The sequence below is a fragment of the Lissotriton helveticus genome, chromosome 5_1, assembly GCF_964261635.1.
Source record: "Lissotriton helveticus chromosome 5_1, aLisHel1.1, whole genome shotgun sequence".
Lineage (NCBI taxonomy): Eukaryota > Metazoa > Chordata > Amphibia > Caudata > Salamandridae > Lissotriton > Lissotriton helveticus.
The window spans coordinates 711,421,726-711,449,544 of record NC_136065.1 but is presented as its reverse complement, the minus strand read 5'-3'; the positions used below and the strand labels follow the sequence as shown (position 1 = coordinate 711,449,544).

General features: G+C 43.1%; 1 protein-coding gene across 2 annotated transcripts in view; it reads right to left on the bottom strand.

Annotated features, from left to right (window-relative positions):
• Positions 1 to 27,819, bottom strand: part of LOC144754857 (uncharacterized) — a 1,464,081-nt gene that overhangs the window by 83,949 nt on the left and 1,352,313 nt on the right. For both annotated transcript variants that reach the window (XM_078643119.1, XM_078643120.1), the window contains exon 20: positions 19,847 to 20,016. In XM_078643119.1, coding sequence (XP_078499245.1) covers positions 19,847 to 20,016 — 170 coding nt within the window. The remainder of the gene's footprint in view (positions 1 to 19,846; positions 20,017 to 27,819) is intronic.

Sequence of the window (27,819 nt, the reverse complement as noted above, 5' to 3'; positions counted from 1 at the left end):
GTCACTTTGTAAACCCCTGCGCTACATTATACCTGCGTCAGGTATAATGTATGCAAAGGGGGCGTTCACACGCAAAAAGCCTCGTAATAGTGACGCAGTGAAATCTATGAGTTTTCACTGCGTCACTTTTAGGACGCTGTTGCGTCAAAATCTTGCACCTGCCTCACAGCAGGCGTAAGACTGACGCAAGCCCTTTCACATGGGGCTTTCCCCATGTGAAAGGACGCATTGCTGGAGTTGCGTCACTTTTGTGACACACCCCAGCAATGCGTGACTTTTGCGCTTACAGATACGTCAGAAATACTGACGTATCTGTAACTCCTTGCGACATGATGCGTCATATTATAAATATGACGCATCAACCATGTCGCAGGGAGAGCGCAGTGAAAATAAATAAGGCCCCTAGTATTTCTTAAGCTGAGGGTATGAGTCAGGAATCAATAGGGTAAATATGAAAGTGTGAGCATTAAATATTTGTTTCATAATTGCCATCTTACCACAAAGAAAAGAGTAAGGGATACACTTTTATGTGGCAACCAGAATTATTCTATTATTTGAGGAAGCAAAAGAAATAAAAATAATCACTCAATGAGAGAATGATACTAGTCGCATTGCCAATAGTTATTAATGAGTTATTTAATAAACAGCTGAGAAAATCTAGCCGGAGTTACAGCCGGCGGTCATCTCGCACAATAGTAAGCAAGCGAGGGACAGGTCCGTCTAGATATTTATATGGAAGCATTAGGTGCCAAAACGTAACGAACCGCAACTAGACCGATAACAGTGGCTGCCATATCGAGTAAATCAGAAATTATTCTAAAAGCAGATCAGCCATTTTGGAGAAACGTATCCCACATTTCTAATGGCAATAACCATGCCAAATATTCTACACAAAAAGCATATAGAAAAAAATAAATCTTACATGCATGGACAATGAACGTTGATGCAAATAGCTCTATTATGACACATTATCCATTGTGTGAGTTGCAGCTCGGGTTATTGTAGTTATCGTCAATTTTAGTCAAATATTTGGTCTTGAACGGTTTATTTGGTGATTGCACCAAAACATAGGGAAGGAACATCAGAAATTGATGAACATGTTCCAGGTAAAATAGCATGAAATTAAATATAATCAAAATGTAGTTGATACATTATCCTGCTAGCAGTTATACTGTGATCGACTATTACACGATGTTCCTCCTAATCTCAATTATATTTGTTCAGTTATTTTGTACCAGCTAGACAGTATCAATGATGACATCAAAACACGAATGAAATAGTAAACATCTCCAATCATACAGTAAACTGATGCTTTTACAAGATCTATAATAGAATAGATATATCTTTAACAAAGTCTGATAATCAGTACATAAGAAACCAACCAAAATCTGGCTTGATGAAGGTGTGTACACATAAATCCCGAGCATCAATATGAGCAGAGAGGCAATGTTTGTTCTAAACGACCCCATTTAGATTACATGTTAAAGAAATCTTGAAACTCTTAAAAATGCATATTAACAGATTTTCACAGCAAATTAATTGTCTGCAAAAATCTATGAATAAAATAAAATTACATTGGCTGTAGCCGAACTAGTTATATTGACCTAATCTATTTATACACAAATATTTCAGGATATAAATAATGCATGTATCATTTAACATCAACCCACAAATCGCTGAAACCTTATTTTATCAGATTGAAGCTAATTATAGACCATTCAACAGCTATGTTTAAACAATTGATTACTCTATTGTCTTTCCGAATGCATCTGTTTTCACGGAGTGTCAAAATGCTCTGTGTTGTCATTCCAGATGGTAGGTTTAAGTACATCTATAACCCACAATTTCATGTCTCTTGGAGTGTGGTTTAGCTTAATGCTTGGTCTACCAAGGGAAAATGTTCAACTTTGCATCTGATTTGAGACTCATGTTGTAGAATACGTTTGCATATTTGTTGTGTAGTTTTTCCAATATATGGGAGACCACAATGTCATTGAATGCAGTAAATCACATTAGAGGAGATATAGTCAAAAAATGTGTGATAGTAAATTCAGAATCATTATAGTAAAAGATTTAATTACACATCAGGTGTTAAACACCAAGCAATGTCCACGTCAAAAGTGACCAACTAATGGTGGTAAATGAAAACTTTTTGCAAGGAGGATCTGATTGGCTCCATATATGCCTTCACAATCCTGTCTTTCAGATTCGTTCTCCATTTGAATGAAAACATTGCTTTCTCATGCAAAATTGCATAATTATTTAATGAATTCTAATGTTTATTGATAGAGTTCCAAAAGTGGAGATGCAGATCAATTTGGTTTACTTAGATTTAGGGCCTGATTTAGATCTTGGTGTACGGGTTACTCTGCCACAAAGGTGACGGATATCTTGTCCGCCAAAATATAAATTCTATAGGATATAATGAGATTTATATTTCGGCGGATGGGATACCCATCACCATTTCGGCGGAGTAACCTGCCCGCCGAGATCTAAATCAGTCCCTTTGTTTTGATCTGTAAGAGAGACTGTCTCTCATTCTACCAACCCTTATCAGTACTCTACTGAGGAGTTGATGCGAGTAACCACAGGGTTTTAATTTATTAAAGAGATTTATGTTTTCTAAGAAATAGTAAATTTTTTGGATACAATTCCTACGTAAGCGTAGATACTGACCAAAGGGTAATTTATATTTTAATGCATGCAAATGATGACTATCAAATTTAAGCAATGTAGTCCTAGCATTGGGCTTTGTGTAGAGAGTAGTATAGAAACTACCATCTTCAATTTTTACGTCTAGATGGTACAAAATAACTGAACAAAAATAATTGAGATTAGAAGGAACAATGTTAATATTCTATCACAGGATAGTGGAATAAGGTATAGTCTAAAATTTAAATATATGTGGCTACATACTACCTTATCTGGAATATATTCATTAATTTCTGATGTTCCTTTTGTATGTTTTGATGCAACTACCACTTTAGCTATTCAGGTTTCCTGCTCTCACTTCCACGAAGCAAAGCAGTGTTTGCAACGACAAAACTGCAATGTCCAGGGTGTGGGCACTCTAGAACATTGCTGGGGCCGGCCCTGGAGGGTGGCGGTCCCTAGGGCCATTGAGGGCTCCACCTCCAACAGATTTAAATCCCCAGGGTCGCTACGGACCCCCATATTTAATTAAGACGATGCCCTGGGGAGGTGGTGGTCCCTGGGCAGTGTGAGGGGCAGAAGTCCCCCACAATTGTATTTCTATTGAAGCCCTGGGGAGGTGGCGGTCGCTGGGGCTTCGGGGGAACTGCAAGCAGGGGGCCCACGCGCCCCCCAAACATGATTATACAGATGCCCTGGGGAGGTGGTGGTCCCCAGGGCAGCGTGGGGGGAAGGAGCCCTCCACGCATCATTTATACAAGCCCCATGCTGCAGGGGGCATGTGTCCCCGCATAATATTAATCATGCCCCGGGGAGGTGGTGGTCCCCGTGGTCATTTTAGATGTCATCAGTGATGTTATCAGTGATGTCACTGACCATGTCATGAATGGTGTACTATGTGACATCATCAGCAGAGGGTTGCAGACGCGTGAGTTACAGTTAGTACAACTAACTATAACGGAGGAATTTCAATGGTTTTGTATGAGTGAAAAGTCCAGCTAACTTTAACACACCTGAAACCTATGGTTTTTTCTGTGAATTTCTAAGGTTTTTTAAATGCTAATTCCTAACTAGAACATACCTAAAACCTATGGGTTTTTCAGTGAATTTCAACGGCTTTTTAAATGCTAATTTCTTACTGTAATGTTCGTTAAGCATATCTGTTTTTTTCTATCTTTTTTAATTATCATCCCATTCTCAACCTAGTAGAAACTGCAAATATCACCACTCTTCAGTTCATTCCTTCCGCCAACAAAATCGCCACAAACAGAACCACAAATAACGTTAATGATATACAAACTAGGCGTTCCCGTAGAAAAAAAACACAAAAACACCACTACCCCATATTTTCAACAACCAGCCAAATCTGCAATGCTACCTAAGAAAACAGGTGATAGCTCCACTTACCACTAATAAATTAACATCAACATTTAATTGGTGTAAGGAGGTCGACTATGTACTGCGTGAATTACATCCAACTCACTCCCATATTTAAAGACCAATATGTGATAGAGGTACTAATTGTGCACCTCCGACACCCAGCAAAATCACAACACCCAGCGCCACCACCACTACAACAACCCCTCCTGACCCCTCTCCCCCACTACCTCAGAGGCAGCTCAAAACAGGACAATGGACCTTCCAAAAATAATATATCCCCTCAACAGCACACTAGCTGAATGTTCAGAGATGTGGCAAACAACTATGTATAAGGACGAGAACTCGCACATCAACAATAATTTACACAATCCCAAGAGTACCGGTGATATGCTATACACAACTCACTATACAAAAAAAACTTTTCCGAGGGTAGATATAGTATTGAGACGTGTGCTGTACTGCACAGTGGACGCAACCATATTATCTCAGACACTGGGGAATATCTTGGTAATGTCGCTGTGTTGTCGTCCCCCTTGAAGCAGAAGCTGAGTGGACTGGTCCAACTTACGCAACTCTAGTTGAAGAGTATAAATACATAGGCCACACCTTGGGTGTGGTTCATTTGTGAGAAGACAAAAGACTCTGCCACAGCGAAGGTCCTCACCCTGCCATGTGGCTGCCGCCATAAGCACGTGCCTCCTCGATACAGGCACATTTCAAATTCAGCGCCACAGCACTGCAGGCTTATGTCTGTATTGACTACTGACTTCGATCTACCCTGCGGACAGCAGGGTTCACAACTTGAATTCAGAATTGGAGCTACACTACAGACAACATTGAATATAGCCTTGATTTATTTAATGCAGAGACAATTGTACTCTATGTCCTCAGATTTTGTTAAAGGATCTGACAAAAAGTATTCTTCGATGTCTGTGCTGACTACTGCCTTTGATCTATACTGCGGACAGCAAGGTTCACAACTTGAATTCAGCTTTGGATCTACACTACGGACAGCATGGAATTCAGCCTTGCTTTATTTAATGCAGAGACTATTGTACTATATGTCTTCAGATTTTGTTAAAGGATGTGACAAAAAGTATTCTTCGATGTCTGTGCTGACTCCTGCCTTCGATCTACACTGCGGGCAGCAAGGTTCACAACTTGAATTCAGCTTTGGATCTACACTACGGACAGCATGGAATTCAGCCTTGCTTTATTTAATGCAGAGACAATTGTACTATATGTCTTCAGATTTTGTTAAAGGATGTGACAAAATGGAATTCTTTGGTGTCTATGCTGACTACTGCCTTCGACCTACACTGCGGACAGCAAGGTTCACAACTTGAATTCAGCTTTGGATCTACACTACGGACAACATGGAATTCAGCCTTGCTTTATTTAATGCAGAGGCAATTGTACTCTATGTCCTCAGATTTTGTTGAAGGATGTGACAAAAGGTATTCTTCGATGTCTGTGCTGACTACTGCTTTCGATCTACACTGCGGACAGCAGGGTTCACAACTTGAATTCAGATTGGGATCTACACTACGGACAGCACGAAATTCAGCCTTGCTTTCTTTAATCTAGGGACAATTGTACTCTATGTCCTCAGATTTTGTTAAAGGATGTGACAAAAAGCATTCCTAGATGTCTGTGTAGTACAGTAGCCAAGACACATTGTACCAGTGCGGCCCGCCCGGACTACGCATCATTGCAGGGTGCGCACACACTGAGTTCTTCAGGTACCACTAACTCACTTCTCCACAAGTCATCACCACTTGGCCTTATTAAGGCACAATCCTTTAGACAGAAGACATTGTTCCCAGTGCGGCCCGCCCAGGTCACGCATCATCGCAGGGTGCGCACACATTGCGCGCCAGAGGTACCACTAACATAGTGTACCATAAATCATCGCAAAGAAGAGTAAGCAGTTTTATGTCAGCAATGAGACATACTACCACTCCAAAATCAAATTGATACAGAATTAAATAGACAAAAGACCGAGTACGGCCCCCCTGGACCACTCATCATCGCAGGGTACGTACACGATAAGCGCCGAAGGTACTACTAACTCAGTGCACCATAAACCATCGCCACGTGGCCTTATTAAGGCAGAATTCACAAGGCAAAAAACATTGCTACCAGAGCGGCCTGCCTGGACCACGCATCATCGCAGGCTCCACAGAACCTTGCTTCAAGTGCCACTAACTCAGTGTTATCATCGCTGGCTGCACACACGTTAAATTATCAATAGTGTGCAGCTCTCCTCAATGCCACGTGGTCCTGGGTCCTTGCTAACCGCTGCCTCCTGCCTACACTGCGGTCATCAGAGCTCACAATTAAATTGACTCTTCATTCATTATTTGCAGAGTGTAGTACCAAACTAAGTATAACATCCCTCAAACCTACACAATATCCCTTTAGTATCCTCCCTTAAAGAACTTCTTATATATCAGTTATAGGTGTACTACAATAAACAATTTCATCCTGCAAGTCCAAAGGAACACTGAATAGCAGTCTACACTGCGGACAGCACAGCTCACAATTTGAACTATAATGTACCTGAAACCTACATATTTCGACAATGTATTCCATACATGTTTCTTGTTTTATTTGAATCGAGATTACAGATGATGCAGTCCAGTAGGCAACAAACAATGCTTCCAGTGCAGCCCGCTCCGACCACGCATCGTCGCATGTTGCATGCACACTGAGCATCAGACGTACCACTAACTTAGTGCACCATAAATAATTGCCACGTGACCTTATTAAGGCAAAAAGACATTGCTACCAGTGCAGCCTGCCCGGACCACGCATCATCTCAAGCTCCACACAAGCCGCCACTACCTCAGCGCACCAGAAGTCATGAACTCTTTACAATAGAATCTGTTGTGTATTATTTCACATGTAGTGCTGCTACCTTTGTGCAGCACAAGTCATGAACTGTTTATGATGGAATATCTGTGTATGATATGATGATTACTATTATACTTGTTGCCAACAGCAACCATTTTCAGAGGGCTTGCTTACACTCACCCCACATTCACCCACCACAAACATCACTGGACATGTGACCCTGGGGATAAAATAGAGTCGAGCCCACGTGCCGTACCCACTTCAACTATCTTTCTGTGTCTGTGTATTCATTGCACCATCAGGATTCAAGCAACCCGGGCCGAAGACGGCTGTAATGCCAGAAACCGGTCCCCGGAAGCTTGTTTCCTTTCCAGTAAAGAATTGGCTTGGTAGTTTGGTCTGCCCTGTTCCCATGATGCACTGGGCCAGGGTCAGACTAATTTGCATGTAGCCAGGTTCTGAACTGGTATGGTGCAATGAGCTAAAAAACGGTGATTGATCAAGCCCTGATCTTTTGACTGGGTAGGAGTGTTCCGCTTAATTCAGATACTCTGTCCATCACCACCCCCTTTTGAATCGTTTTGGCCACCACAAGTGTGGAAGGGTATGCTCAGATGTGAGTCCCTTGCTCACTGCACCATCAGGATTCAAGCAAGCCGGGCCGAAGATGGCTCTAATGCCAGAAACCGGTCCCCGGAAGCTTGTTTCCTTTCCAGTAAAGAATTGGCTTGGTAGTTTGGTCTGCCCTGTTCCCATGATGCACTGGGCCAGGGTCAGACTAATTTGCATGTAGCCAGGTTCTGAACTGGGATGGTGCAATGAGCTAAAAAACGGTGATGGATCAAGCCCTGATCTTTTGACTGGGTAGGAGTGTTCTGCTTAATTCAGATACTCTGTCCATCACCACCCCCTTTTGAATTGTGTATTCATTATGTCTGTAAAATGCTGCCCCTGGCCATACCACATTACATTGTGCTGTAAACAGCGTACGCAACCATCTTACCTCTGGCAGTAGGAAAAACTTCAGTTATGTAACTTTCTCTCGCTCATTCTACAAATACGGATGTAGAAACTGAATCATTAGAGTACTGCAACCAAAGTGTATAGTACATTTATAAGTGTCTGCAATTGCTACAGTTTTTTTATGTAGCATATTCATATAGCGCGAAGTCGACCCAAAACTATTTCAGAGGTTTACATGAGCACCGTATTTACAGTACATTTTCAGGCACGTGGAGATTAAGTGATTTGTCTACAATGACAGGATTGTTAAAATAACAAGTTGACCTTGCCCCTTTAAGGGCAACTTATTTTTCACGTTTGTCTTCGCTTGATTATCACAAGCACTCTCCTCGGGCTAAGTTATTGTTCAATGAGCTCCTTTCATTCTGCCATTCTCGTCGTGGCTGCGTGCAACTGCTCATTCAGGCAGTTACGACGAGAGCGTTGGAGTGACCGGTTGTGGGTTGTATTTGTCCACGCATGTTCCTGAATAAAACACTTATATCTTAAATGCAACGCTTCTGGATTATTATTTCCACTTCTACAAGGATGTGGACGCGACTCCAAGGCTCGAACACTGATTTCCAGCACCAAGTTTGACAATATACCCAAATAACCACATAAGTATATATATTAGCTGCCCTTCATGTGCCAAAAACTGCAACCTGAAGCTTTCATAGACCTGTATTGCTACAGCTACAACACTCCAATGAATGTGCAACACACATTCATATTCGCAGAAATGTGTCATGCCCACCATCTGCTATGTATAAAACTATTGATGAATATAGGGTCAGTGATACCCCGTACCTTCCATGTTGTGGGACTTCACATACATAGTGACACATTTGCGTTTAAGATCCGGGTGACAGCATAACTACAACACGAACACCCTCATCACTTGATTTCTCAAATATTTCACAACGGAGCCACGCCGCAAGCTCCGGAGTCATTGTTCACAGCCTCGCTCAGCACTGGCATACGTCAGGCCAGCCCACTCCGCTTACGCTTACAAGAAATCACAACAATGCTACATGGCTCAGATTTTCATTGTAGTGATCTGCTAGTTACAGGTCTAGTTCTCAGAACGACGCACACTCCCTAATGGCTGGTATACGCCCACACAACACCCATCCAGCACAGGCGTCACAAGACATGTGACCCTACCAATAAAAAAGACGCGGCGCCCATGATCTACGACATTTTAGAGTTGCTCCCATCGCAAGCGCTGTGATGGCCCATCCTTGTGGTTCGGATGCCTCATGTAGGCCCGAACCACCGAGCACGGGGGCCCACCACTAAATGCCTGGCCTCCTTGGTCACTGAGTTAGTGGTACCGCAAGGACTGAGTGGGTGAGCAACCTGCGATGATGATGGGTGCACAAGTATATCCTTAGCCATAGTGATATCAAGACTCAGCACCAAATGTGAGACTTCTTGGTGGCAGAGCGGGACTGCATGATGTAGAAGGTGCCCTGTCCTAGAAAAGGTGAGCACTGAGGCCTGGGTGCGCACCGGAGGGAGTAGATGGGATACAGCAGACTGGATACAAAAAGGCAAACAGCGATTTAGGCGTACGCAGTCCTATATACCCTGTCTTATTGCATTTGTATTTTTTTTCCAATAGCAGGAAAGTTTTTATAGTCGCTCAAATGTCCGTCACTCCCACATGTGTAGTGAAGTAAATGAGTATTTATGTTTTTTATACTATGTACCCTTAAATTTACCATCTTATTTTGAAAACGTTCCTTTCTCAATTAATTTAGGACTCGCACCTCCGTTACTGTGCGCAGTATAGCTCGTGCCTTTGTTGTAGTGCACAGCACTGCTCACGCAGCGCCAGACATTTTCTATGTGAAAAAACGGGGATATGAACCTAACCTACGAATCTTACACGCTCCTGCGTGTCCATTTCCTTCCGTGCTAACCCATTGGCCTTTGCATGCAACGTATTCTAAAAGAGTGCACTCAATTACCCAGAGGTGGGTGCATTGCCCATGGCCTATTGGTGTCTAATACGCACTTGCTGCGCGTAATAGACTCCAATAGCACAAGGGGGTTTCAATTTATCGTGCCCAGACACAGGTGTGATGATTGAAACTACGTGTATGGCTCCGCACCACTTGCTTTCTATATTCGGATGGAAAACATTACTAACCCCATTAAACAAGTTGGAACCGTACAAATTGTTGTATTTTTCATGGGGGAGGGAAGGTGTGTAAGAGGACGATGTTATTCTACTCCACATTAAGATAGTGGCAAATACCAATCATAACATCTTTCTTCTACTATCCTTTAGATGTGGAGCTTCAGGGTGCACTATGTCCCGGCATGTGGTGGAAGACACACCGGTGACAGAAAGGTGAGCTGCGAATATTCTTTTCAGAGTCACTCTATCATTATCTCTCTTCCTCTCTCCTTTGATGAACAAATGACGCACAATCTTATCTTCCTTTTTATGTAACAGATTGTGTTTCACGAATTTGCGCCCCCCCCAACACCACCAGAGCTCAACGCCTGTACAACCTGCGATGATGCGTGGCCATTCTAACAATGCCTGAGAATGTTGCTTCGACACGTGGTGGACCCTCTTTGAAACACGCCGGTGGCACAAGGTGAGGAGAGAAGCTTCTTTCCGAAGCAACAAGAAGTCACCTTTGGATAGTGTACAGCAACTTGAGTGCATAAGAATGTACAGTCTGAGTGCGCAGGAACGGGCACTCACCTCCGGACACTGGGAGTGGATGGGGTGCAGCAGTCTGGGTGTGCAGTAATGAGAACTCACCGCTATGCAGTGGAAGTGCATGGGGTATAGCACCCTGGGAGGAAAATAGCCCACAGACACCCCCTTGCAGTGGGAGTTGATGTAATACAGTAACCTGGGTGTGCAAAGGCGTAACACAGAAATGTACGTGTGCAATTGTATGTACTCTGTACTTACTAATTGTATACTATCTTTCAGATCACTGAACTTGAGGGTGCACTATAACCCGGCACGTGGTTGGACACACACCGGTGTCAAAAAGGTGAGCTGCAAAGAATTTCTCCAGTATCAATAGTACCTCTCCTGCTCCATCTATTCGTTTCCCTCTCTCAAATTTTCAATGTCTTTCCTTCTCTCTTCCTCACTCTCATTCTTTCTTTTCTCTCTTCACTCTTCCTCTCTTTCACACTGTTTCTCTTTCTCTTTTTAAGTTATGATCCCTGCTGTCCGCAGTGCAGATGGATAAATCAAGAATAAATTCAACGCTGTCTGCAGTATAGATCCAAAGCAGAATTCAAGTTGTGAGCTCTGCTAAATACAGTGTTTGCAACAGGTAAGCAGAGCGGCCTAGGTGCACAAGGCCTCCAATTAAATGTGGTGCGAGCAAACAATATTGTCCTGCATAATGATTTGCTCTCTCACCTCATTCAGTCTCATCTCTGATTCATGTTGAAGACCTGCTGGACCATACTGTAGATTTCAACCAGCGGGCACTTACCTACAGACACCTCTTCAGCGCGAGTCTGCCAGAGGGGTTGGATGCATCAAGCAGACTGCACACGTACGAATAAGCAATACTGCCAAGTGTTATGTTAATTTGTGATCTTTGACCTCATTCAGTCACATCTCTGTCTCATTTTAAATACAATCTGTACCATAAGATAGGCCTAAGCGTACGGGCAGCGCTGCCCTACAAACTTCTGTTGCAGGTGATTCTGCGGGAGAGGTGGGGTGCACTACCCTGAGTGTGTGCGTGTGAGGAAAAGCGATGTTGCCTTCCGTAATGATGTAATCTCTCACCTCATTCAATCACATCGATCTAATTTTAAGGACCTACTGGACCGTACTATAGGCCTCAGCCAGCAACAAGCGCTGCTCTAAAGACACGTGACGTTGGCTTTTAGGACACTTTAGTTACTTCCTTACTGAGTGTACATACACACAGGCTCCCGTCACTGCATTACACGTGAACATTAAGCTTCTACCATACGCTCTATTCCTATGTATATAAACATTAGCATGATATATTAATATTTAACCCTGTGTTTTCTCGTGCACTCCAACTCCTCTTTGAACCACGATTATCACTAACAATTGATCGTACTTCAAAAATGAAGAATGCACTCAACTCCTATTTTCTATCAAGCTTAAAATAAACATTCATTTACCTCCAAACATTTCCACCATTAAATTACTTCTCTCTTTACAGAAATTAATTGATTGGCTGAAAGGGAACTCTCTCCTGCAATGATGCCCTGAGCAGTCTAACACCTACCATTGCAGTATCAAGACACAGTTCCATTGTGGAGACCTGCTCTTCTATACAAATGTACCCCGGACTGGAAGCTTACACTAACACGTCGTGGGACACCAGTGGTGGCAGGTGAGCTGTGAAGCCTTAGTGTGCAAGACCTACAATTGAGCACATTGCTGGGTAGGGACTGGGTTGCAACACTCTGGGTGCACACGTGCATACAAGCGATTTTACAGTAAGTAGTAATGTACGACTATATTATCAAACAACGGCGATAACAATATCACCACTTTAGTGATGGGAAACTGAAGCTAAAGCGACGATAAAGGGTTGATAATATGCCCTTTCAAATTCCCATATAATTCCAGGTTCACACCAAAACCTGAGCTTCTAAGAAAATTCACAACACCATATTATAAACCCCTTATTGCTGCCGCTAAAACTGGGATAATGTTATCCCCTTCCTTCATAATATGGCCCAAAATACCTGTATTTAACTTTAAGACTTCTTAAACCACACTCTATATCGCAGATCCCTGCGTCCTAGACAAACGAGTGATGAACATTAAATACTAAAGACTAAGTGCAATAGGCCAACACTCTATCTCCTCCTGCCTCTCTACTTTTAACTCTCCCTCCCCTTCTCACTTCCACCCACTACCCTCCCTTCCATTTTCACTATGATCCTTTTAATTCGAGCTAGCTTTTTTTACCTCTCCCACATAGCACACATACTTATGTTTCATTTTTGTCTTGCAGGTTACCTACGCAGCTACCACTGGAGTCCATCCCAAGTTGTGTTTATCATACTGTACTGTTAAAGTTACATTTTTATTTATTTATTTCTATTTTAATAAAGGATAATTAAAAAAAATAACTGAGTGTATAGGTCTTCTTTTTCTGACATTTGACTATTACTTAGTGTGATAATCATCTGTTTATAGAAGATTTTAAAGTCAATACTATTTAACATTACGGTGCACATACAAAAAATAATGTAAGTAACTCTTAGGCACATAAATCATGAGTAATTATACAAGTACAAGAGATCTATAGGTGTATCACTTAATAACACCATAAGTACTGCCCGTGTGATTACAAAACAAATAAGGCACTGCCTAGTACCACTGAGTCTTCAGAGACTGAAGAGGCACACCCTGCATATTAAAAAAAAGATCCAGAGTGTGACAATCCCCAGACTTAAGTTGCCTCGAACTCCTCGAACAATTAGTAAATAATTCTTGGGAAGGTGGCTGTCTCCTAGACTACAAAACGTCTCTGGACCCTTCCGCGCCCAATTCATATGTGACATTAACACAGTACTTAGGGGCATATTTACAAGGAATCTGTTAACATTATACCCCTTAATTTGTAAAAGAATAACTGACGGGGCTCAAAGTTTTACTAAGAAAAGAATGGTGTTTATAACTGGAAGTGTAATACCCGGGCTGACTCGTTACCAGCTCTTCTACCTTTTCAATAGGAGGCTGTAGCTGCGATTAACGGTTCCTATGGAAAATTTTGAAAAGTCCAGCACACTTGCTGTTTGGATTAGCAACATTATATGCTGAACTTGTGACCTGTGTGCTCAGTTGAGTGTTCCATAAACTGTTACTATGGTAACAGGCAGTAACTAGTTTGGGGGTAGGGTTCAAAGGTGCTTGCTGTACAGAAACCATCATATTTACCCAAAGTCCTCTACATGACAGAGGGGAAAGCAAACAGAGACAACAGAACACTGTGTACATTAGGAGCAAAAGAAGCACACAATTCTTCAAATTATTGCCGCTTTAGCAGCAGCAAACTGCCGCTAAAACAGAGATAATGGACTTGGTAATCCTTTGCTATCTTACCGAAAGATTCTTTCTACACTGCTGTCTGCTATGGCAGGGTGTGAGCCTAAGCTCCCGCCCTGCCATAGCAAACTTGGTTTAGATTTTGAAAGAGAGAACAGGGAAACCTGCTCTCTCTTTCAAGATGCAAAGCAGATTGCTTTTCCCCACGTGGAGCTGCATATTAGCAGATCCCCGTGTGGACAAGTAATGGCGGCTTCAGAAGGACGTGGGGAGCTGGCTGGGACCATAGAGACATTGGGGCTTCACCCACGGTCCCCAACATTGTATATACACCCATGGGATGGGATCCCGGGGAAGAATAAAAATTAGCAGTAGGTGATCATTTTTTTACAGTAAAATTAGGAGTCTATAAGGGGCATATTTACAAGGACAAGATTAAAATGTTCGGGTGTAAACCTGGGCTTCTATTGGAATTCTCAGGAATTCTCAAGAGCCTAATATGAAGCCCATTATCGCCGCTTTAGCAGCACTTTCCTGACGCTAAAGTGACGACAATTTTAAAGCTCTCCTTGTAAATATGCCCCCAATATCGCGAAAAATACAGCGATAATTCATGTTCGTAAGTGAGAAGCTTGTTAATATAAGACTGTGAACTTAACATATGAATCCACCTCGCATATTAAACATGCTAAAGTCTACTTCAGAGCTCATGTTAGGATCCTGCATAAACCGCAATTGGCAAGAGTTTTGCTATCGCTCCTCAAGTCCAGGGCCACCTTGTAAATACAACGCTATTGTCATACTCCCCCCTTCCATGTTCTATTGTCATAGGAACCCTACCTTGCCTCTGGGAACGCCTTCATTGCAACTCATTGGAGATGCGAGGCGAGCCGTTAGCAACCGGCTGCTAACATGCGTTAATGCATCTTAGCGTCGCCTAATAAAGAAAGCGATATAGTTTTTACCGCATTTTGGATTTTTTAAAATTAATGCGGCGAAATGGCCCTTGTTATTTTGCCCTCAAGTTTGCTATGACAGACCAGGAACCTCGACTCCCACCCTGCCATAGCAAACAGCAGTATCCCGGGGTAGGCACCCCGAGACATGGCAGGAGTGGTGTTCCCCAGGGCCCTCGACTGCTCCAGAATGGGGGCCACGCGGCCCCCCTCCCATAATATAAAAAGCCCCAGAGGGTGGTGATTCCCGGGTCTTAGAGGGACCTTTGAGCCCCCCCACCCATTTTTTTTAAAGTCCCGTAGAGTAGCGATCCCAGGGGCTGGAGGGGGCCTTTAAGCCCCCCTACCCAAGTATTTTACTGGGGGAGTACCTTTAAGCCCCCCACCCGTTTTTTGTTGCACAGAGGGATAGCGTTCCCCGGGCTACAGGGCCCCTCTGGACTACCATCAAATTTAATATTTTAGACCCCGGGATTTGGCACAGGAGCACGTGCTTTGTTTTTATTTTTTTTACTGTCGATCCATGCACCCTGCGCACATTTCTCCGTTTAAAAAATAAAATAAAATTGGGGGGGCCCTGGGGTTCCTTGTGGGACCCCCTAAGCAGGGCTAGAGGGTCAAGATATTTCTAACCTGCACCCTATTACATATACGTTTGAACACTTGTTCCACGGATTTCTAGACCCTCGCCTCTACCGGGGCATAAAATGGCTGCCAACACTTCCTGGTTTGGAGTGTTGACAGACAGTTGACAACCAATAAGAATGTAGCTCGTGATCGTAAGGGTGCGCTCAGGATGCGTGGATCCACCGGGGCCATAGATATATATGTACTTTTAATTGTGATTTTCTCAGGAACTACTGAACGGATTTACACCATTTAGGCAAAAGGCACGAGTCTGAACCAAGGACTACCTCTTTGCCAAATTTGTTGTAATTCAGTTCAGCAGCTCGGGCTGTAGCCGCGATGAACAGTTCCTATGGAAAATTGCTTGAGGAAAACACGTTTTGGGACCCCCCTTTTTTCTCGGCCCCCTCTTCACGAATCACCCCAAGACTTTCAGGATAGGAGCGTACCGGAGCGCCTCACTAGTTTTGAAGATTTTGCAGAAGATTCGTCAACCGGCGCCAAAGTTGTTCCAAATAGAATGTTGCGGATTTCCTATGGAAAATAGGTCCAAACTATAACTACCAACTGGCAACCGCCAGTAGGTAATATATATATATATATATATGTTTCAGGTTGAACATTTTACATCGTTTGGTAAGCTTCCCTGTACAAGGTGATTGGTCGAGAGTTCTATGTAACTACCCATGTGATGATGTCTCGGTGCAATCTATGCAACATATATTGTTTTTCTGTACATTTTATTCCGTACCTAGAAGGAGATGGATTATTCCTGTGCTCAAAAAATTTGGTATTAGAAAAAGTTACCCAGCATTCCTGACCCTTCAACAGTTAGATGATTATTTTATTATTGCTTCTGTTATTGCTTTAAAAAAAAAAGTTTTTAGATGTCGAAAATCAATTGTGACGTGATTCGGAACTTTGCCGTCCAGCCCTTGGCCCTAATGCACGGAGTATTTTATTAATTTTACTTATATGTACATTCAATTTTGAAAGGTGTTTTAATAGTTTTGATGTATACATTGAACTTTTATGGTTAACTGTAATAGTTACCGAATAAAGTACTTTTGATTTGATATATATATATATATTTATTTTTATATATATATATATATATATTTTTTATTTTTATTTATTTATATATATATATATATATTTATTTATATTTACTTTTTGTTGTCTCCCCACGCTAATGAACATTGTGTTAATTGATCTAACCCAACTTCTTAATCTGAGCAATCACATTTTTAGCATGTTGTTTCCACTTCAACCTTTGTTTGCAATGGAACAAGGGTGGGAATTACTAACTTTTATAGAATGGTCACGATTACTTCTGTACAGGCGTACTTTCATTAATATTTATTTTTGTTTTGTTCTGATTTCTTTTTTAGTCTTTTATTGTTGTGGGTCATCATGAAACTCCTGTAATATTCATGGTCCTGAGGATGGTCTCACGTGCATGTGACACAAGAGACCAAAACGTGGACGTCTGTTCAAATTCTCACATAGTAATTAATGGATCAAGTGATATGTACGAAGGACAGAGTCCATTGATTTAGAGCGTGGACTTTATATACATTAATCTAGGACTTTCCAAGAAGGATTTTACTTTCATTGTACATGATTAATGTATGTTGGGTTAGGTATGTTTTAAGAGCCTTACAACTGTGATTTTGATTTAATTCAAAACAATACAAGTTTTTTTTCTTATGAATATCTAATCAGTGAATGGATAAATGAATGAAGGAAAATGTATAAAGCGCATGGTTACCCAGGGGCATCCCAGCGCTAAGCACCATGTCAGATACTGTGAGAAATTAATGAAAGAGAAAGGTTTTCAATAGTTTCCTGAACTTAAGATAGCCAGGTTCCGAGCAAATATGAATAGGGATAGTGTTCCAGAGTCTGGATGCATTGTATGTGAACAGTCGGCCTCCACTCCGTGCCCGTTTAATCTTAGGAACCGATATCAAGCCTTTATTCCCAGACCTAAGGGCTCTATTAGGTGCATAGGGTTGGATCCAGGAGCGAATCAGGGGTGGACCTTTTCCTGAGACTGTCTTAGGGGTGATACATAGAGCCTTAAATTGAATTCCTTCGTGAACTGGTGGCAAGTGCAGGGTTGCAAGGGCAGGCCTTGCGGAGGAGCGTATGGGAATGTTCAGCAGCATACGGGCCATGCAGTTCTGCACTATTTGTAGTTTTTTGATAGTGGCCTGGGGGGCTCCTAGATATATGGCATTAGCGTAGTCTAGCCGTGATACAAGGGCCTGCACCAACAGTCGTCTTGCAGCAAAAGGGAGCATGGGGAGCACCTTTCTAAACCTTCTCAGTAAGCAATAACAATTCCCTGCCACTTTACGTGATTGCTCTCTAAAGTCGAGGTTGCAAACGATCCAAACTCCTAAACTCTTTATTTGTTTTTTAGGAGCGGGGGGGGGCTAGACAGCTAGCCCAAAGATGATCTACATTTGCGGGTGCCGATTTCCCCAATAGAATAACTTCCGTCTTGGATCCGTAAAGTTTCAAAAAGGAACCACTGTTCCAATTGAAAACTGTCTCCAGGCAATTGGCAAGATCAGGGTCTCGATGGTTGGATTGCTTCAAAGAAATAATTAACTGTGTGTCGTCAGCGTATCATCTGTGTATGCTTGTTTGAACTTTTTGCAAAATTTTATTTTACAATCTATCATTTGATTTGAATGTGCTCTAGATTAACTCTTTTGGACATCAGCTTCTTGAATTGATACGTATTTAACTTCATAAATGATCCCTTTTCCAGCAATTTACCTTGTATTATATTGACACACCAGTTCCCGAGGGGTTACTGGGTTGCCCATCCCCGTACAGAATGTTTCTGGCTCTAATTCATCCCATATGCAATTATACAAAAGTGGATGCTCTCCATTACCCCACTAAACAACCCATTTCAAATGCATGACTTTTTGAATCAATGACAGCCATTCCAGTATACATATTTTGGTCCTTTCCACATCTACCACATTACTGGAGTACTTTAAAAAAAAACAGAGAAATGTTAATGCAACAGAATGCAAACTCCTAAAGAAGTCTTTCTAGGGACTACTTCTGAAGATAGTATATACACTGAACCTGAGAAAAATCTGTTTATGTAGCTTTTCAGGCATTACATTATAAATGTGTGAGGCAGGAGTCTTTCAGAATTTAAGCCTAAAAATGAATTAGACATGTTTATCTTGTTCATGTATATTTTTCAATGCCTGACTATAATGCATAAAGTAAAAAAAGACTCATAAGGCTATTTAAACACAGGAAAAACATGATATCCAACACACAGAGGAGGTTCTTTAGAACACATAGGAGTGGACAAAAGATCTGGAAAAAAAGAGCAAGAAATAATAAGCCATTAAAGTAATAGTAAGGACCGGGCTTTGTGAAAACGGGAGCCTTTTTGTGAAAAAATGCCTACCACAATGGTAGACACCTTTAACTTTAATGGCCTTGTGTTCACCAGTTTGGCAGGGACAGTACCTCCACTCCTCCACTGTTTAGCGTCCAGAACAACAGATGATAAATGAGCCCATAAATCTACAGATTCATTCGAACATATGGAAAGAAAGCTCTCTGCAAATTAGATAGATTGCGAAGTCAAAAAGTTAAGACTAACTATCATGAAGAGATTTATGTAACAAGTTATTGTTATTACTAGCTGTATCAAGCCTTTGCTCTCATAGCATGTGATATGTATAAATGATCAATTGAAAAGTGAATTTCTAATTATGTTGTTTGTAAGATGGAGGTCTTTAGTTAAAAGATTTGTCATGATAAATGGCATGCTATCTGTAGAAGTGAGAGGCTTTAGAAACTTCTTTCTGAAACATCAAGCTAACGACATACCTAACTGTAACTAGGATGTTCAGGTTCTGTGTAAAGAAAGGGCATTGGCGAAGTAGATCTCATAGGAAGAAAAGTTTCATGAGAGAATAGGGAGTAGGATAGAGAACTGAACTGTATAGTTGCTTTGTAATGAGGCATTACATTAATGAGGATGCAGAGTGTACAGTATAGCAAAGTAAATAATTTTCTTTCTACCAACTCCAAAATAATGGCTGTAACAGATGCAATATAAGTAATCCACTGCAGAGCCTAAACTCCATTCTGAAGAATAAGAGTTGAGTTGATCCAGCCACTTATTCTAAGTGGCAAACCTTAGTCTCTTATCCATATATCTGCAACAGGCTTAGGCACGTGACAGCAACACACACAGTATATTAAGACAAACCTATTCATGAAGACAAACATAAAAATAAACATTGGCAGAAAAAATACTGCACGTTCTAGATGCATCATTTCAACTTACCGAAATTCAAGCCATTCATGTTTCACACATTCAATGTTCGTAGATAAAGTTTCAAGGGAAGACCTTCTTGTTGGGTTCATGTCCCAGCATCCTTTCATCACCATAGCCAGGGATTCACAAGCCTTTTTTAAAGCATCTGGAATATTTTTCCGTACTGTATGTTTCTTGGCCTGTTTCAATTATCAAGACCAAAATATGTATGTTATTATTAAATTACATAAGTCTTTTAATGATTGTTGCACTCAAACCGGTGAGAAATGAAGCAGAATCAATACAGACCATTGCCAGCACTGCCACTATGTTACTCTTACATATTATAAACTTTATGTCTGGAGGGTGGGAACAAAAACAGTACCCATTTTCTTAAACACCCCACCCCTATTGTGTAGGTCCTATATATCCTATACAGGATCTGCAGTTTGGATAACATAAACTGTGGTCTGGTGGCAGACTGATTCTGTGCACCCCACTGGATTCGTTAGCCTGTCTGTATCAGCTAGCTCACAGTGCCATTAGAGTTTCCTCTTTTCAGGGAGAGAATAGTTCTTGGCAACCTCAGAACATGACAACCCTGATCCCTCAGAATCGTGGAAACAATATACTACCTTTCGCTGAGTCACTCATGCTTACTTAGTTTGTCTCAGAGAGATACACAGAATAAACAGTCTGGGCGTTTTCAATAAGTATTTATTGAACAGTTGTTATTCGAGTGTAGAAAAGACGAGCAGCAACAACCATTAGACAGTAGCAGAGGTATTTGATTAGTAATACTACAAAAGTAAAGGGATGGTAGAGTTCTTCCATCTTGCAGAAATCATGAATATATACATGTGCATAAAACACATGGTAAAAAGTGCAACCTAAAAGTGCGTACCCCTACGATGCCTCCCTAACTAGATGTACCTAAATGTACCTTGCATCTATGTAGGTATTATGCCAAGAATCCCTCTAGGATCTAGTCAACCCCATTACCTGAGAGTTACAGAATATGGGACCCCGTCCTGTTCTCGAGTTGCATACCCCGCGAGGGATGTCAGACCACTGCTAGCTGGAGCGTCTGCATGCAGGAACGTCGGCGTCTCTGGTCAGTGTGTCAGCCGCGAAGTCACGGTATCCCCTGTCTTTCTAAGCAGACATGATGTATATATACCCATAGGTCTCCCCAGGGGTCCTACCTTGCTGTGTTACTGGGTCGGCCTAAAGGATGACGTCAGGCCTGAACTTAATACAGATATATTATTCAGGAGATATTAGTTCTGCGGTTAATCCTGCTGTGCTTCCAAGTAGCCTCATGCAAAATGTATGAGTTTCGAACTAGAGAAAAACCCACGTTCTGAATGCAGTGTTATAGCTGGGTGAAAGGTCAGTCCCTATGAACCGGAATGTATGTAATGTAGGGAAGGATATAGGTGAAAGGTTGCAGTGTCCCCTGTGCCTATATAGGGTACCTATATAGAATATAACATGACATGCACAGTAGTAATTTTTGTTTTCAATCAACATAATTTTTCCCCCAAGTTAAAGGATGACAAACATTTCTTTGAAATGTGACAAGTTTGTCACATTTTGGTTCTTGTATTGAGTATGATCATCCACTCAGTGTGAAAGCACTGTCTGAGAGCACAAAAAATAATTTGAAGTATATTAAAATGTTATTTGCAATGGTGTTTAGTATATTGGACATAAAATGTTTTAGAAACTCCTAGTTATTTATTTATGATCAGATCACTTAACCTATTAATTTATGTTGGATGAATCAGATCACTGTATTAGTAAGTACCTAAACACTTCTACTAATAATGTCTACAGGCTGCACTAGTGGCAATGTTTAGTCTGTATACATCTGTTCATGGAAACAGTTCTTTCATCTGTTACTTAAGCCATGTTAGATAACAATGAATTAAAATCTATAGTGTTCATACTCTATTGTGTGTGTGTGACAGAAGATCAATATGTTCACATAGATATTGCATATCTGCTACATACAACTTTGTCCTTGAACAAAGGTGACCTTGCAGAGTCTAGGCCTCCACCACACATAATATTTATTACAAGACCAAGCCTCTTCTACATACAACTTTTTCCTGAGCAAAGGCTCAACCTGAAGACTCCAGTTCCCCACCAAATATGCAATGTACGTGTAGGTCAAGCCACTTCTACATATAGCTATCGCCCTTACCAAGCACAGAAGTAAGTCTCCAATCTCAAATTACATACAACACCTCTTAGTTGGCCAAACGTTTTCTGCATACAACTGCCCCTAACCCAAAGGTTTTGCATCATAAGACCAGTTCCCTAGTACAAAAAACTGCTTTTGTATGTTGTAATTCTATGTACATCTGTCTCCTTAAAAAAGATCTGCAACAAGACAGCAGTCCTTCACTAGACGCATGAGGTATTAGTAGGCTGAGCTCTTTATACATAAAATCTTTATACAGAAAACTTTGTAGTTCAATACTGCTCAGTCTGAAGACTCTAGTCGCCCACCACAGATTTCATGTACTGGTAGGCCAAGCCTCCCCTAAATTGAGCTGTCTCCCTAAATCAGCAAGTGGCCAGTTTCCTACCACACACAGAACCTTTTATTAGGCCAAATCTCTCCCTCTCCCTCTAAGCTAAACTCGACATCATGAACCCAGTTCCCAAGCACATACATCCCATTTAACCATGCTGACCCTCTTGAAGATTAAGTCTCCCAAAGCTGTAAATGGCCAGTCACCCACTGAGCACACATTTCCTTCTAGTAGGCTGAGCCTCTTCTACATACAACTGTCTCTCTAAGCAAATCTCTGCATCAAGAGGCCTACTCCCCACTAGAGACACCACCAATTACTAGGCTGTGCCTCACTTAGGTACATCTTTCTCTTTAAAGAAATTACAGCCTGAATGCTCCTGTCCCCCCACCATACATATGATGTACTGATAGGCCATATTATATACCCATGATAAATATAAATTATGAATATATGCATCATGTCATCTGATCAAACAACTGTACAAACTGTTTAGTTACTCATGGTATAAAAAAGTTTTTTAATGCGGATGACTCGATCAGTTCACAGCTTGTTCTTGTGTACAGAACCACTGCAGCATAATATTTTAGTTCTAACATTGTTTTATATGTATTTTTTAGTGCACTAAAAATCCTTCATTCACATGAACTACGGAAGATAGAGCTGACAAATTTGCTGTGGAAATTTATTACTTAATATTTTCAACAGAAATGAGAATTAAACAAGTTAATTGTATTTTTTTATTTTTCATCTGGTTTGAATTCTACTAAAAAGATAAAAAGAAAAGTGGAAGGAAGAAGACGTCGAAGAATGTTGTTTAAAAGTGGTGGAACAGCTAATGATATAATAATGCAATACTGTTGGCATTTCAACTTTATTTATCACTAGTGTTTTTATTATAACTCTTAATCTGTATGTGTTGAATTCTGAAGTATTGGTAAGTACTAAGGGCCAAATCACGATTGTGGCGGTCTGGGAGGGGATCGCTATGCCAGTGCCCCGCTTCCAGGCCGCCAAAGTCGATTGCTGCCAGCCAGATTACAAGTTTCCTCATTGTCCGGGGTTGGACGGCACCGATATCCTATTGCGATGCCTACTGAAAAGACACTGTAATGAGAGCACCAAGGACGTTCCTGCAGTGCATGCCGTGCAGTAAAAGGGGTGCATGCAGAAAGGGGGGCACAACATGTGCCCCACTGCATGCATCCCTGTGCACAGGAACAACAGGGTCCCTGTAGGGCCCCTTTTGTTACCCCACCACCAGCCTTTTCATGTCGGGCCCACTGCCATGAAAAGGCTTGGGGTGGGGAAACTTGTAATATGCTTGGCAGTACCGCAGTGGCACCGCAAAGCATATTGCTTCCGCAGACCACCGCAAGACTGCCAGGGGTCCCCTAGAGGTCTGACCGCCATTCTCGTAATACGATGGTCGGAGAGCTGGTGCCATGGTCCCTGACCGCCATTGCATCTCCAATGCGAGTTTGGTGGTCCGATGGACTGCCAAACTCCTAACTGGGCCCTTAACAACAACATTATTGATCATCTCCAAAAACCTCTCACAGGAAGTCAGCAACAGAGACTCTAACATATTATTATATATATGCTGTTTTTATTGATTTTACACAACAATCAGTTTAGGCATCATAACGTGATACAGTATCATAGTTGTACATGGCATAATTACATACATTTGCAATCAGTATAGAAGAATACACTGTGACAGTGCCGAAGCATTATGAGAATCCTGGCTAGACATTGTTTAGTAATCTAAAATCTGTAATTGAATCTCCGATTGCAAACCAGTATGGATAATTTCCAGCTTTCATCCCTATACCAGAAGTCTAATAAAACATACCAAGATTAATCAAATCTATCAGCGTTCAATACGTTGACAATAACTCAACTAAAACGTATCCACTCTTCCCTCCCGTCCCCGCATGCCCGGCAATAAGTATCTATAGTAGCATTTTCACATTTCCACAGCTGGACTCATGTGCATCTCGTTTCCACAATCTGACTTAGGTACATTTTGCAGTCTTGTGAATCATACAATGTAACAAACCATGGGTAATGTAAGGAGCCCCTGCGTCACATAACAGTGGTCCAGTCGCTCAAACTATAATACCAGTACACTCTAGTAGGATAATATATCTATCGCAGCATATTCATCCATCATTGCATTCCAGCTCAGCAAGATAAGTGTTTTCCTTAGCCCCCTGTACTCCTCTCTTTTTAGTTCAGCCCCCTCAGCCCTTCCCCATCTCACCACTTCTGCATGCCAGTCCTGTATGGACGGGGCTCTAGCGGCTTTCCATCGTGTGGTTATGGCTCTTTTAGCCAGAAAGAGTGCAAGGTTAGCAAATCGGGAGGCAGGGTTACCCTTCTTTCCACAAGGCCCTAGTCCCAGTATGCAATATTCCATGGTGACTGTATGGTGCACCGGAACTACATCAGCTAGTAGTTTGCACACTGTCACCCAGTAGTACCCTCGTCAGGGGCAATCCCACACCATGTGTATCAATCCCGCATTGGGTGCATGACAGCGTGGGCAGGTATCACTTGCTCCCGGAAACATAGTGTTCAATCTGCGTGGTGTTGAATAGGCTCTGTGTAGCAATATCGAACTCAAGAACGAACTCAAGAGCTCCAAGAAGAACTGCCGAGCCCTCGAGAAAGCCTGGAGAAGGGAGCCAACACCGGACAACATGACCACCCTCAAGCTTGCCACCCGAAAGCACCACCAACTGATCCGCGCCACCAAGAAAACTGCATTCAAAGACCGGCTGGACAACAACGCACACAACTGCAAGGAACTCTTCAACATCGTGAAAGAGCTCTCCAACCCCAACGCCGAAAACAACGACATCACCCCATCGCAAGACCTCTGCAACTCCCTCGCCTCCTACTTCCACAACAAGATCGCGGACATACACAACAGCTTCAGCCCTCAACCGACGCACGCCACGACCGAACCACCGCCCCCCACCACCACCCTCCGCGCCTGGACTCCGATCAGCACCGAAGACACCGTCCGCATGATGAACTCCATCCACTCCGGATCTTCGACCGACCCCTGCCCTCACCACGTCTTCAACAAGGCCGACGCTGTCATCGCACCCCACCTGCGGGACATCATCAACACCTCCTTCGACACCGCCACCTTCCCGGAGAGCTGGAAGCACGCCGAACTCAGCGCCCTACTAAAGAAACCAACAGCGGACCCCACCGAACTCAAGAATTACCGCCCCATCTCGCTCCTCCCGTTTCCAGCCAAAGTCATCGAGAAGACCGTCAACAAACAGCTGGCCGCCTTCCTCGAGACGAATGGATCCCTCGACCCTTCACAGTCTGGCTTCCGAGTCAACCACAGCACCGAGACCGCCCTCATCGCTGCCACCGATGACATCCGAGCCCTAATGGACAACGGAGAAACAGCGGCCCTCATCCTTCTAGACCTCTCCGCGGCATTCGACACTGTCTGCCACCGCACCCTAGTGCAGCGCCTCAGCAACGTCGGAATCCAGGAGAAGGCACTGGAATGGATCATCTCCTTCCTCGACGGAAGAACACAGAGAGTCCGGCTACCACCGTACAAGTCAGAGGCCACCGAAGTCATCTGCGGCGTCCCTCAAGGATCCTCGCTGAGCCCCACCCTCTTCAACGTCTACATGAGCCCCCTCACGGCCATCGCACGCCTACACAACCTCAACATCATCTCCTACGCTGACGACACCCAGCTGATCCTTTCCCTGACCAACGACCCGGCCGCCGCCAGAGCCAACCTTCACGAAGGGATGAAAGACGTAGCCGAGTGGATGACGACCAGCCGCCTGAAACTGAACTCAGACAAGACGGAAGTCCTCATCCTGGGCGCCTCACCCTCCGCCTGGGACGACTCCTGGTGGCCTCCCGCCCTGGGCACCGCACCCAAACCGACAGACCACGCACGCAACCTGGGCTTCATCCTGGACTCCTCCCTCTCCATGACCAGACAAGTCAACGCTGTCTCCTCGTCATGCTTCAACATCCTGCGCATGCTACGGAAGATCTTTCGGTGGATCCCCACCGAGACCAGGAAGACAGTCACCCAGGCCCTCGTCACCAGCCGACTGGACTACGGCAACGCCCTCTACGCCGGAACCACCGCCAAGCTCCAGAAGAGACTCCTGCGGATCCAGAACACCTCAGCCATACTCATCCTCGACATCCCACGACACAGCCACATCTCCGGACATCTGAGAGACCTGCATTGGCTCCCCGTCAACAAAAGAATCACCTTCCGCCTCCTCACCCACGCACACAAAGCCCTACACGATCAAGGCCCGAGCTACCTCAACAACCGCATCAACTTCTACGCTCCCAAACGCCATCTACGATCAGCCAGTCACGCCCTCGCCGCCGTCCCCCGCATCCGAAGAACGACAACAGGAGGAAGGTCCTTCTCCTACCTGGCCGCCAAGACCTGGAACTCCCTCCCGTCCGACCTGCGCCTGACCCAAGACCACCTCTCCTTCAGGAAGAAGCTCAAGACCTGGCTGTTCGAGCAGTAGCAGCCCCCCCCCCCCCCCAAGCGCCTTGAGACCCTCCGGGTAAGTAGTGCGCTCTATAAATGACCTTGATTGATTGATTGATATCAATTGGATGCATTTAAATCAAGGCTTGCGAGACACCTTCCTGGGGCATCCCACTATAGTATCCCATTCCTAAACTGTAAACTCATGGCCTACGTCCTCTTCCCATCTGTTGTGTATTAGTCGTAAGGAGATCGCCGTCTCAGTACGAATACCGCGGGTGAGCCATTTCATCAGTCGTGCTCCATGTCCCATGAGGTATTGCATGGTAAGTAGGGCATTCGTGATTGGTTCAGTATCACCCGGTGGCCATGTGATGCATATATATCTGGATATGTGTGCGTGCAATAGAAACATTGTATCAGGGGCACCGTGTAGGCACACAAATGTTTCATGCGTTATTAGGACACCTTCCGAATAAAACTCTCCTATCGTGGTGACACCCGCATCCATTCACGCCCGTAGAGCTCGGTTAGTAGTCAATCCAGATTTTTTAGGGATACCCAGGAACGGAATAGTCGGGGCATACGGTACCATCCATCCAGTGTATCTCAACGCACTCCTCCAATAAGTAATGGCTAACTTCAATAGGTGGGGCGTCGATGCCGGTAGGGGGGCCTGAGGTAGTAAAAGCCTGTTAATAATCTCCTTGTCCATGTCTCGTAGTGTCATGTCCAATTTATTCAAGTTACGTCCTGCAAGCCAATAAGCTAGCCACTGCATTTGGCTAGCATAACAATATGCAAGTAAATCTGGCATTCCCATCCCTCCTTGTTTCGTAGTTAATTGCAATTTTGCTAGGCTAATAATCCTTCGCCCATTGCCCCACACCAAATCTATCACCAGAGAGTTCAGTACCTTAAAGACCTCCAGGGGACAAGGATAGGTA